This window comes from Pituophis catenifer, unplaced genomic scaffold (assembly GCF_029215685.1).
Source record: "Pituophis catenifer annectens isolate HBS135680 unplaced genomic scaffold, rPitCat1.0.hap2 SCAF_6, whole genome shotgun sequence".
NCBI classification, from domain to species: Eukaryota; Metazoa; Chordata; class Lepidosauria; order Squamata; family Colubridae; genus Pituophis; species Pituophis catenifer.
The window spans coordinates 3,146,136-3,160,389 of NW_027256886.1; the positions used below are offsets into that span (position 1 = coordinate 3,146,136).

A 14,254-nucleotide genomic window follows, 5' to 3' on the forward strand; every position below is an offset into this window, starting at 1 on the left:
AAACAAAGTCTTTGAAGAAAACTCCCATTTATTAAGCACGACATTCTAAATCCGACTCCATCGTAGCCAACACTGACTTCCAGACCCAAAACCCTCCTTTTCCGTTCCCCACTCCCCTGCACTCATTGGCCATCTTCCAAGTCACTCTACCCCTAATCAACTGCTCCAGCTCAAAGGAATTTCCCCCCTCCGATCCCATCTTCTAGGGGATATTATCTCCAGGGAAAATAAGTAGGTGAAAAGTCAAACGTCCCTTTCCAGATGCCTCCGCTTCTCCTTCTTATGTCAGCAGTAGAGTAAATGCAGCTTGAAGTGCTGACAAGCGGATTTACCCACCAATGGGATTTTCCCATGTATTTTACCAGGAAATGCAGCTAAGTCAGACTCAAAAAGGAAGTGCCCTCCTAAATATACCCATGAGCTCTGAATTCATTGCCGACGACCATTTTTCTGTCCGACTTCATGGAGGCCTAACCCTAACCCTAGGTGGATATTCCCACCAATGGGATTTTTCCATGTATTTTACCAGGAAATGCAGATTAGTCCAACTCAAAAAGGCCATGCCCTCCTAAGCATACTCATGCACTCCGAATTCGTTGCCTCTTTCCCTTTTGTTGTCTGAATTCACGGGGGGCTTAACTCTACAGTAGTTTTTCCATCTGAAATCCTCTGTGGTTTGAAGCACTTGGGAGAGTCAATCCATAGCACCATACCGCTGAAAACATTCGGTTTTCTAAATGGATGGAAGAAAGAAGTGCTTCTTCTTCCTTAGATTTACTGGGGAATTCTGGGAATTGAAGTCCACTGATCTGTAAGGGGCCAAGGTTGAGAAACACTATTGTAGAGCAGAGGTCCCCATTCGGAACTGGCCATTGAAGTGGTGGCAGAGTGCACATGAAACCATCCCATCTACCCTACCACCATCATTGCTTCCGGTCCACCAAGCTGGAAAGGTTGGGAAACACTGTTCATGGATTGGCACTGGGTCTCGGCATGCCAGAAACCAGGCTGTGCAAACAAATGAAATCCCATCCACAAGATTCAGGCACAGCATATGAAACCATGACCCCTCAAATCCATGGAAAAGTCTCTCTCCACACCTCCGGTCCCTGATGCCCAAAAGGTTGGGTGGGTCACTGCAATAGGGTATTCACTCAATAATCATGTCCCACTTTTTATATGCACCCTTTGCAACCTGTACCATCCTGATAGTGTGGATTACTGCCTCATTCTCCCCAGACAAGTGTCATGTCCCCGTCGGAGTCTGAATCTGAAATGGAAGATGAACAGCTGACAGAGAGCAGGAGAGTGGCTCCTTTGGCTGCGAAGGAAACTGGGGAAGGGCAAAGTCAGGCTGGGCAGAGCAGGGGAGAGAGAGAACAAGGGAGAGGGGGGTTCAGATAAAGACCAAGACCCACCCCCTCCTCATCCCAGGGCACACAGGGAAGAACGCAGAAGAGAGCAACATGGATTGCATGGTTTAAGAGGAAAGAAAGGGCTCCGATTTCCTTCACAAGGCACACCTGGGGATGCAGTTTAAAGGAGAGGCAGTTGGGAAGGGCGTTTGTCGAGAACAAATGCTGAATTCATCTGGTGTTGAGAGTTGTGGCCTACAATCCTTGCATTCCCTCCTGACTGTTTGAATTACTGCCGTGCTACTGTGTGCCTGTCTTGTCTTGCTGGGATTATTTTTCCCGTCTGGGCCTCATTATTTTGCCCTGCTGGAGTGATTGATTGCAGTCATTCTGTTTACAGCGTTTGGACTGAAGTATCTGCAGGTTTGTGGGAGAGCTTTTCTCCAGGCCGTGAAAGGGACATTGGAGGCAAAGTTGGTTCCAATAAAGGGATTCATACCGATTCTCTGGCTGTGTTGCCTGTCAGGTTTCAATGTCGTCTTAATTAAAATAATTTGCATTTCCAAACAAGTAATCTTTGAAGAAATCTTTCATTTTATTAAGTACGACAATCTGTCCCCTTTTGTGGCATAGCCAACACTGACTTCCTGACCCCAGACCTTCCCTTTCCGTTCCCCAATTCTCAGCATCTCATTGACCCGCTTCCAAATCACTCTCCCCATATCTAGTACTTCAGCTCCCAGGAATGTCCCCCCCCTCCCATCTCATCTCCTAGGGGACATTATCTTCAGGGAAAATAAGTAGGTGAGAAGTCAAGCGTCCTCTTGCCAGCTGCCCCCTCTTCTCCTTCTTATGTCAGCACTAGAGTAAATGCAGGTTGAAGTGCTGACATCGCCTTTGTGCCACGCCATGGGTCATCACAACAAGATGGTTCATGAGCTAATATAGGAACAGGCTTCTTTGAAGTAGTTTTGGTAGCTGTAGGAAAATGCCTATCAATGACATTTCCTTCTTCTTATTAATAACTATAGGGGAAGGATGATCTCAATTCTACTTATAATGAAGATAACTTGGCTCTCTGCATTGCTGACCTCTTTATTGCTGGGACAGACACAACTTACGCCTCCCTGCTATGGGCAATGCTTCTCATGGCAAATGATTTGGATATGCAAGGTAAGACAAATCGCAGCACTAATGGAAATAAACAGGGTTTATTCGTTGTAGATTTGCATCCACCTGAGAAGAACTATTCTTCTGATATGATTGGCTACAACAGCAGATCTTGCCTGCTACCGCACAACACAGATCACTAATAAACTGGGTATTAGGGTGGGGGAGTAACAGAATATAGCGGCAAGAAAATGGCAGGTCTGTTGATAACAATGCTCACCTTTGACTGTAGAAAGAGAGGGTCAACCTATTTTCCAAAGCACCTGAAGGAAGGACCACAAGCAATGGATGGAAACTAATTAAGGAGAGAACCAAGCTAGAAATAGGAGAAATTTCCTGACAATTAATCAGTGGAATAACTTGCCTCCTGATGTTGTGGGTGATCCATCACTGGAAGTTTTTAAGAAGAATTGGACAACCATTTGTTTGAAATGGAATATGGTTTCTGCTTGAGCAGGAGGTTGGATTAGAAGGCCTCCAAGTCTCTTATTCTATTAAGGACTAGGGGAGATGTGATAGCACTGTTCCAATATGGGAGGGGCTGCTACAAAGAAGAGGGGATGAATCTATTCTCCAAAGCACCTGAGGGTAGGATAAGAAGCAATGGATGGAAACTAATCAAGTGTGAAGTTTCCGAAAGATGCCCTAATTAATTCATGAGCCATGAGCTGAACTTCAAAAGAAATACACTCATTTATTAGGAGCACCATTTCGGCAATATTCGGATGCAGTTAGAACTAATCCCACATAGATTTACGTTCCTCTCTGACCCTGTCTCTCCCCTCCTCTCTGGCCATGTCATAAATCACATTCTCCAATTAACCACTTTGGCTGGCTGTGAAATCCAACACCCTCCTTCTGATTGCGGTCAGGAAGAATGTATGGAATGCACTTCAGTTAGGGAAATCAATCAGCTCTATCAGTTCTCCCTCCCTCCTGCTCATGGCAACTTGAAAGCTTTGCAAGTTGACATCAAGGAGAGAAGCAACCTAGAACTAGGGAGAAATTTCCGGACAATTAGAATAATTACCATATTTTTTGGACTATAAGACACACTTTTTTGTCTCCCAAAAGTGGGCAAAAATGTCTGTGCATCTTATAGACTGAATATTTTCAGAAAAAACGGGCCAAAAAAAAGTCCCAAAAATTGGCCGAAAAAAGGCCGAAAAAAGCTGCAAAAATGGGCCGAAGAAAGCCTCAAAAATGGGCTGCAAAAAGACTCAAAAATGGGCTGAAAAATAACCTTGAAAACAGGCTGAAAAAGCCCCCAAAATGGGCTGAAAAAATCTGAAAAAATCCTCAAAAACAGGCTGAAAAAAGACTGGAAAAGGCCCCCAAAAAGATAGGCCAAAAACTTTTTGTTGTTGTTTTCCTCTTCTAAATTTAGGTGTGTTTATAGTCTGAAAAATATAGTAATCAATGGAAAGGCTTGCCTCCAGAAGTTGTGAGTGCTCCAACACTGGAGATTTTAAAGAAGAGATTGAATAACCATTTGTCTCAATTGGTATTAAGGATTTATTATAATTTATAATTATTATAATGTAAGGATTTATTATCTTCTACCTCCCTCTTGTGTCAAATCTTTGAGATCTCATTCTCACGTTCATGATAGTCCTTCCTCCCCAACAATCACCATTTCAAACAGAAAGATTCTTTTTAATTAATTAAAATTTTTAATTCCAAGTCCATCTGGACCCTTCATTCTGTGTTAATGCTCCAAAATCCACATTAATTAATAGTCCTAGGGAGGAATTCTTATTAAAAGCGATTTAGATAATCCATTTTCTCTTGGCTCAATTGTAGATCACCCCCCCTCCCCCTCAATACTGAGTGACTCCTGGGCAAAGTTAAACAGAAAAAAAAAAAGGACAATTCCTTTCAGCTGTGGAGCTGAAATTGTTCCAATGACAGCACGAGTCCCATCAAGTAAAAAAAATGAGGCTTAAATAATTGTTTTCCCTCTCTTCAATGAGAAATATAACAAAACCTTGCCCTCAAAACAGGGGAAAAAAACTCCACTGAGCGTCTTCCTTACCTTAAAAAAAAAGTAGAGCCAAAAGAAAAATCGTGCACATGGTAAATCTGGTATTTTTGAAGAAACATAGAGAAACCGAGAACTCAAAGAAAGTGGAAAAAAAAGAAGCACAACGATAGAGTACTTCTTTTCTTTCCTGGAATATAAACATAAAAATCTCCTGGAATATAAACATAAAAATATGGAGAAAGAATGTCATTATGTCACATCATGACTTAGCAACTACCCTGTTTCCCCAAAAATAAGTCTCTTCTTGAAAGCTTCCAGTGATGAAACTCCCACAACTTCTGAAGGCAACTTCTGTTCCATGGGTTGATTGTTCTCAGAAAATTTCTCCTTATTTTTACTTTGGAATCTCTCCTTGATTAGTTTCTAGCCATTGTTCCTTGTCTGGCCTTCAGGTGCTTTGGAAAATAGGTTGACCCTGTGAGATGTAAATGCCTTATTCCCTAATGTGTAAATAATGTATTTATGGGACATCGGGGGTTAACTTATTCTTTGGTTCCTAATGTATTCATAATTCACCACTCCCATTCTTGGCTCCACCCCTTGTATATATAAGGAGCCACCTTCACCATTTTCCTTGCTTCTATCTGTGAATATTCAGTGAATATAGAATGCCTGTTATAATTAAAGAGAAATATATTTAAACCTCTAACTCTTATTATCATTATTGAGTCTGATCCTGAAAATATTGCAACAAACTGGTAGCAGAGGATGGTTAATTGACTCAATAAATACTTAAAGATGTCTAAGAAAGATAGGCCCAACACCAGGGCCTACAGCAAAGAAATAGAAACTGAACAAGAAATAATCAACGAATCCACAACGCGATTTCGAGAGAATCCGAAGAATACACCACTGAAGAAGAAGAACTAGTAAATGAAAATAATGACCAGGAGGAAATCGAAATAGAAAATAACGAACTCAGGTCAGAGATATTAAAACTATTAAAAAGCCAGAAGAATGATGAAAGCCTCATCGCGAATCTCCAAGAAATGCTGAAAAACAGCGGAGCAGCGAGAGAGAAAAACATTGCTAAAGAGAAACCCAAAGACCAAAAAACTGTGAGTGATATGACTACAGAGAAAGTCGTTATGAAAAAGAAAAGATGTGATCCCGCGCGAAATTTTGAATGGCAGCCATCTTGGTTCCAACAAGCCTCCAAAGTGAGCGAAGCAGAGCCAATCAAAATGCTCAGTTCAAAATTTCTGGCGCGAAAAACGTTATCAGACAACGAAAGCGAAAAGGAAGATTCAAACTCTTCAGAAGAACCAGAATCAGAAAGCGAAGACGACTTAACGAAATCCCAAGTAAAGTCAGCAATGAAGACGCTTTTTGCTGCATTTGGGCCAAAATTAAAAATTTCCAAAGCGACAACGAAGAAGCTAGAGAACAAGCCGATACCTCAAGACCTGCACGCTCCCATCCTGACTTCGAGAGCGACGACGCCCGAGCCCAGAGAGCCATGTCGATTCCGCCCTACACCGCAGACCGGATCAAGTACCAACGCACACAAAAGAAAGAAAAGAGCAGTCGCCGCCATCAAAACTCCTAAAACCGAGCCAGAAACCGACTCGTCTGAAGAGGAGCGGAGCGAGCGAGCTGCAATGGAGAGAACCTTCCACGACGACGCCAAAGAAGAAATGAGCAACGCGCATGTGCGAAACTACGTAGACGGTCCGGAAAGACTTGAACTGGCCAGAGAACCGCGCAGACTCGTTGCGAGCATCCCCATGCCGTTTTGCAATTTCCTGCACTTGCGAGACCACGGACTACCTCAGGTTGTAAGTAATGGACAAAATAATGTGGGAAACTTACCCAGTGACTTCCCAAAACTTAGAGTTGATGGCATTAATTTGCAAGAATGGTATCAACAGCTTCAGGTTGTCTTTATGAAAGAAAATTTACTATTCTTTATCACTAGTCCTCCAAGAAGACCTTGGACTTTAAAAATAGATTGTTTACATCATAGAGCATTTTTCTTAATAATATCTAGCGTGTCTCCTGCAATGTATCATAGCATCAAACCAAACCTAACTGTTTCAGAAATAATTCAATGCATGTTTAATCTGTTTCACAGCGATAGTGTAGCTACCACTACAAGAATGTCTAAGGATTTCTTTTCTTCCAGAGTAAAACCAGGGGTTTCCATAAGTGAGCATTTGATATCCCTAAACAAAATAAGAGCTGAGCTGCATTTGAGGGGGGAAGTGATTTCAGATCAAACAATGAAAAGTGTTATTATCAATTCACTTGATTCATCATGGGATAGTTTTATGTCACACTTAGACACCATCAATCTAGGATATTTATCCATAGAAAGTCTATCTAACAAATTGATAGCAGAAGACAATTCAAGAAAAAATCGTTCCAGCAATCACACAGAACACAAATCTTTTAGGAAGGTAGCTTTCCAGGAAAAATACAATGAAGCTTTTAAATGCCATAATTGTGGGTCCAGGGAACACAATAGAGGAGACTGTCCCAAAATCTCAAAGGAGAGACATAGGTCAGAGTATAGGAGCAAATACAATTATAGACAGTCTTCCACAGATAGACATAAATATAGAAGCCCACCAAATTACAGAGATAGTAGAGGGGGTAGAGAAAATTCAAAAGAGAGAAAATCTGGTTCACTGAATGGACTAAATAAACAAGACAGCACTAAAACACAACAAAATGAGAACAATAATTGGCTTATTGATTCTGGGGCAACCAACCACACCACTAATAACAAAAATATATTGTCTTCATTTACAGAAGATAAATTTGTAATAAAGGTAGCTAATCAAGAAAAGGTTCAAGTATTAGGCAGAGGAAATGTGACCTTGCCTGGCCTAGGAAAAATAGAGGGGGTATTGTTAATTCCAGAAATACCTCATAACATACTAAGTGCCATAAAACTAAGTAGAGATTCTGACATCAATATAGTTTTCTCAAAGGGGAAAGCAACTTTAGAGAAGGACAAAACAAATGTAGGCACTGTGATGATTAAAGGAGGCCTACCCTATCTAATAACAAAAGAAAGATGGTTACATAACATTGATTCAAATATGGAAGATTGTATTGAGGCAGATGATGAAAATGTTAGTAACAGTGACAATGATGAATGTAAAATATCTCATGATCACGCAAATACACACAATGAGAAGAAACCAAGAATAGGTAAACCAATTCATGATGAGTGTGCTCACATCTTGCATAGGAAGTTAGGACATGCAAGTTTTCCTGTAGTACAAAAAATGACTGAACACGCAGAAGGTGTCAAAATAAAAAATTGTGAAAATTATTTGGAATGCTCAGTATGTAAATCCACTAAACTAAAAACTAGTCCCAGACCAAAAAAATCCAACAGATCAACTAACAAAATTTTTGACTTAGTACATATGGACCTAGTTGGTCCATTAACTCCATCAATCACTTATAGAAAACATTACTTCCTAACAATAGTAGACGATTACAGTCGCTATGGTTTTGTTTACACATTAAAACACAAGGATGAAACCTTTCAGAAATTTAAGGAATTCTACAAACGCATAGAAACACAACATAATATCAGAATAAAACAAATTATGACAGATAGGGGATGTGAATTCATGTCTAAAGAATTCTCCCAATGGTTAAAGGATAGAGGAATGCTACATTTCACGTCTAGTCCATTTTCTGCGTTCCAAAACGGGATTGCAGAGAGAAAGAATTCCACACTACAAACCATGATTAGGTGCACATTAGAGGATGCTGGTTTAGGCAAACAATTTTGGTCAGAGGCCTTACATTATTCAAATTACACTCAAAATAGAACCTGGTCCAGTATTGTGAATAAAACACCATATGAGGTGATGTATAATAGGAAACCCAAATTAGCACACATGCACATATTTGGAGTCACTGCAGACGTACACATACCTAAGCAGTTGAGAAGAAAGGGAGAAAACGTATCCAGAAGATTAAGATTTATGGGATATGAAACTGGCACCAAAGGGTACAGATTCATTGATAATAATAACAAATTTATAGTCTCCAGAACAGCTGTGTTCCATGAACAGGCCAATTGGTCTAAATTACATCTTAATGAAATATTTCCAAATAAATGCAAAGATACAAAATCTTGTGAGGAAGGGACAATAGAAAATCAAAATATCAACAAAAATAAAAACAAAACCAAAACTTGGACAAATAGTCAGCACAAAATAAAGACAGACACATTAACAAAAAAGGAAGCAAGATATTTGCATGATAACCATAGCAAACCCGAAAGAGCTATTAGAAACAATAGAAATCAAGTACCAAATAAATACAGAGATTACATAATGCATATGGATGGTGAACAAATGACACCTAATACATATGAGGAAGTATTAAAACTCCCTCGTGAAGAAAAGGAAAAATGGGAACTAGCTATGAAAAAAGAGATGGAAAGTTTGCAAGGATTAAATGTGTTTACACCTGCGATTGCACCTAAAGATAAAACGATTATAGGTACCAGGTGGATTTATAAAATTAAGAATCTAGAAGGAGGCAATACTCTATACAAAGCTAGATTGGTTGCACAAGGTTATGCACAAAAATATCCGGAGGACTACACTGACACATACTCCCCCACAGTGAGAACAGAGAGTGTTAAAACAGCTCTAGTAGTGGCATCTGCACTCAATCTTGATGTATTTCAATATGACATACAGACTGCGTATTTACACGCAAAACTAGATAAGGAAATATATGTAAGAGCACCACACAGTCAATACACTAATAAGAATGAAATTTGGCTATTGAACAAGAGTCTATACGGATTAAAGCAATCTGGCAAAAGATGGTACGATTGCTTGGTAAAAGTACTTAAGACCATGGATTTCAACGCTACCACTGCTGATAACTGTTTCTTTGTAAAAAAGAGTAATGATCATATTGAATTTGTATTAATTTATGTAGATGATATTTTATATATAGGAAAACACAAGGAGAGAAGAGAAACCTTTGTAAATAAGCTAAACGAACATTTCTCGTTGAAATCTCTAGGTAAGGTAAACAAATACCTTGGTGTACAAATTAACAAAACTAGAAGGGGATTCAAACTTACTCAGAAAGATAAAATCATTGAACTTCTGAACAAATGCAATTTAAACAATGCCAAACCCTGTGACACTCCTATGCAAACTGATTTCCTTAGAAACACTGATGAATCTTCCCCTGAATTCAAGGATAATACATTTTATAGATCAGTCATAGGTTCACTTCTTTATATATCTAATTGGACCAGGCCAGATATTGCATTACCACTCAACTTATTGTCAAGATATGTTAGCAAACCAACAATGTATCATTGGGAAGCAGTCAAAAGAATTCTAAGATATCTGAAAAGTACATTAGACTTTTGCTTAGTATTAGAACCTAGTAATGGTAAAGAACCAAAACTTACATGTTACGCAGATGCGGATTGGGCTGGAGATATATCATGCAGAAAGAGCACTTCTGGTTATATTTTTCTATTAAATGACTGTCCAGTTTACTGGTACACTGGTAAACAAGAACTGGTAGCCACTTCGACCACAGAAGCGGAATATGTTTGTTTGTCCAAAGCTGCAAATAACCTTGTATGGTTTAATGATTTGATTTCAGATGTTTGGAAAAAACCTGCTTTGCCTTTTGTTATGCATGAAGATAATAAAGCAGCCATTGAAATATCCAGATCCGATGCCATTGGACAAAGGTCCAGGCATATAGATATAAAATTTAAGCATGTGAGACAATTGTCTCAAGATGGATTTATCAAAGCAGTGCATTGTGATACCTCTGAACAATTAGCTGACATATTGACGAAGCCTTTACCTTCTAAACAGCACAAATATTTAACATCAAAATTATATGTCTTATATTGTCCTGAATCTGAATGTAATTGGTGTTGTATAGCGAACCGGCATTTAGAGGGGGATTTGTGAGATGTAAATGCCTTATTCCCTAATGTGTAAATAATGTATTTATGGGACATCGGGGGTTAACTTATTCTTTGGTTCCTAATGTATTCATAATTCACCACTCCCATTCTTGGCTCCACCCCTTGTATATATAAGGAGCCACCTTCACCATTTTCCTTGCTTCTATCTGTGAATATTCAGTGAATATAGAATGCCTGTTATAATTAAAGAGAAATATATTTAAACCTCTAACTCTTATTATCATTATTGAGTCTGATCCTGAAAATATTGCAACAGACCCCCTCCTCTCTGTGGCAGCCCCTCAAATATTGGAAGACTGCTATCATGTCTCCCCTGGTCCTTCTCTTCGCTAGACTGGCCATGCCCAGTTCCTGCAACCGTTCATCGTATGTTTTAGCCTCCAGTCCCCTAATCATCTTGGTTGCTCTTCTCTGCACTCTTTCTAGAGTCTCAACATTTTTTTATAGAATGGTTTTATATGTTCAAAGTTTTATATGTTCAAAGTTTTATATTTTATTTTTTATTTTATTTTATTTTGAATTTGTATACCGCCCTTCTCCCTGAGGACTCAGGGCGGTGAACAGCCTAGTAAAAACATCAAGTACAAATATTAAAATACAGTTAAAATATACATATATAAATTTGGCCCCATTAATTAAAAACAATAAACAAAACACTTAAAAACACTTAAAAAATTAGGCCAGCCCGGCTTGCTGGAAAAGGAAGGTTTTAAGGGCACGGCGGAAGGCACCGAGGTCTTGGATTCTCCTTATCTCTGGAGGCAATTGATTCCAGAGGGTAGGTGCCCCCACAGAGAAGGCCCTCCTCCTGGGGGTCACCAGCCTGCACTGTTTGGCTGATGGCACCCCGAGGAGGCCCTCTCTGTGGGAGCGCACGGGTCGATGGGAGATTGTCGGTGGCAGCAGGCGGTCTCGAAGATAGCTAGGCCCTATGCCATGGAGTGCTTTAAAGGTGATAACCAACACCTTTCATGTGTTCAAAGGATTATAATTGAACCTGGTTATTTGTGCCTTGAGTGAAAACTCTGGGCTGACTTGTTTGACGATTCATTATTTATTTTCTTTGGCTATCCCATGGTATTGTCAGGACTTTCTCCAACATCAAAAGTTCAATAACATCAATAGCAATAGCAATGGCACTTAGACTTATATACCGCTTCATAGTGCTTTTACAGCCCCCTCTAAGTGGTTTACAGAGTCAGCCTCTTGCCCCCAACAATCTGGGTCCTCATTTTACTGACCTCAGAAGGAGTGGAAGGCTGAGTCAACCTTGAGCCTGGTGAGATTTGAACTGCCAAATTGCAGGCAGCCGGCAGTCAGCAGAAGTAATCTGCAGTACAGCACTCTAACCACTGTGCCACCATGGCTCATATTAAAATATGCTTTTAATATTTTCTCAAAGCCCAACTTTCATTTCCATAAAGTGTTATAGGGAAAAATATTGCTTCTATGCTTCTGATCTTTGTAGTGACAAAGAATACCACCATCTGAATCCCTTTTCAAGGCCTTAATTGTTATTCTAGCAAGTGCTAATTTATGGTATATTTCTTAGACACTTGGCTACTCATTTGCTTATTATTGATTGTTGATCCTGAAAGCCAGAAGCTATTCGTCAATTCAATGTTGAGCCTGGATAGCTCAACAGACAGAAGCACTGTAATTTAACACCAGCTGTCTGCAATTAAAGTAAGATCGAATCTCGCCAGGCTCAAAGGTTGACTCAGCCTTCCATCCTTTCTAAGGTAGGTAAATTGAGGACCCAGTTTGTGGGGGCAATAAGCTGACTTTGTATAAATATACAAAAGTATGAAGGCTATTGCTTAACGCATTGTAAGCCGCCCTGAGTCTCCGGAGAAGGGAGGCATATAAATAAATAATAATAAAAAAATCCTCATCATCAATTCTAGGGCTGTTTGTTGCACTATCCAACAGCAGTGACATAGATTTAAATGCACAAATATACAATATTAAATCGTCAAGGCAAAATTTTACTTTGTGTAATAAAATTCTCCTTTATTTTATTCTTTACATGAACAATGGTTGCAGGAGCTGGATATGCCTAGTCTAATGAAGAAAAGGACTAGGGATGATATGATAGTTGCTGGTTTCTTCTCCAAACCCCCAAAACTTTAACCTTAGACTGTCCACTGTCGACCTCACCCCATTCCTAAGAGGTCTGTAAGGGGCGTGCATAAGCACCCCAACGTCCCTGTCCTAATGCTGCCTTTTATTCGTCTCCATTTCATGTATTCATAATCATGTTTATACTTGTATCTGTTACCTAATACATGCTTGGCGAAAATAAATAAATACAAATAAATACAAATCAAACAAAGAAGAGGGAGTCAAGCTATTCTCCAAAATACTTGAAGGCAGGACAAGAAGCAATGGTTGGAAACTAATCAAGGAGAGAAGCAACCTGGAACTAAGGAGAAATTTCCTGACAGTTGGAGCAATAGAGCACCTTCCGCCACGCTCTTAAGACCTTTTTATTCCACCAGGCGGGCCTGGCCTAATCTTTTCCCTCTTTTTAATTACGCAAATTTTAATTGGTTTTTTTTAAATGATTGGGGTTTTAATTTGTTTGGGCCAAATTTGTTCAATTCGATTTTACTTTGTTTTTAAATTTTGTATCTATGTATTTTAATTGTTTGGCTGTTCACCGCCCTGAATCCTTCAGGAGTAGGGCGGTATATTAATTAATTAATTAATTAATTAATTAATTAATTAATTAATTAATTAACCAGTGGAATGAATTGCCTCCTGAAATTTTGGGTGCTCCATCATTGGAGGTTTTTAAGAAGAGATGATGATGATTATTATTATTATTATTATTATTATTATTATTCATATTTCTATGCCGCCCACTCTCCAAGGACTCTGGGCGGCTTACACCAAAGACAGTATACTAAATAGCATATTGCCCCCCAACAATCTGGGTCCTCATTTTACCCACCTCGGAAGGATGGAAGGCTGAGTCAACCTTGAGCTGGTGAGATTTGATCTGCTGATCTGCTGAACTAACAGTCAGCTGAAGTAGCTGCAGTACTGCACTCTAACCACTGCGCCACCTCGGCTCATTTTTGATTGGATGGTCATTTGTCTGAAATGATATAAAGTATCCTGCTTGAGCAGGGGATTTGTCAGAGTGGCAATCAGCCCCGTTCCCATCCTGGGGTAATTGCCTGAGTTAGAGGTGAATCGTGGCATTTTCCTTGTGTATACTTTTTGCAAGAAAATAAACCCGAAGATATATTTTCTAAGAAAAACTCATTTATTTGTTATAAAGAAAATAAAACATCTCACTAGTCTAATTAGTTACATCTTGGCAACGTTCCTACTGGACCTCTCCTGGCAGGAGAACAAAGGAAAGTTAGAAGAAAGTGAAGGAATGTAGACATGCGTAGTTAGCTTACTGATAAGAAACTTTGCAAACTACTGTAAGTCTGAAAATCCAAAAATAATAGCTCATCTGGTAAATACAAAAAACGCAGTGACAGGCTTGAACTAGAAGACCTCCAAGGTCCACTCAAATACACACACACACACACACACACACACACACACACACACACTCCCTCTCCCCCTCCCTCTCTCCCCCCTCTCCCTCCTCTCTCTCCCTCCCTCCCTCTGTCTACCTCTATCATCTCTAGCTATCAACCATCATCTATCTCTATCTATCATTATCTATCATATCTATTGTATCTATCTATCTATCATATCTAATCTATCTATCTA

The 14,254-nt window shown here is 39.5% G+C and overlaps 1 protein-coding gene across 1 annotated transcript in view; it reads left to right on the forward strand.

Moving 5' to 3' along the window:
• LOC139318309 (cytochrome P450 2J5-like) overlaps positions 1-14,254 on the forward strand; it is a 29,883-nt gene that overhangs the window by 8,949 nt on the left and 6,680 nt on the right. Inside the window, exon 4 of the mRNA XM_070945702.1 lies at positions 2,387-2,528. Within this exon, the coding sequence (XP_070801803.1) occupies positions 2,387-2,528 (142 nt within the window). The remainder of the gene's footprint in view (positions 1-2,386; positions 2,529-14,254) is intronic.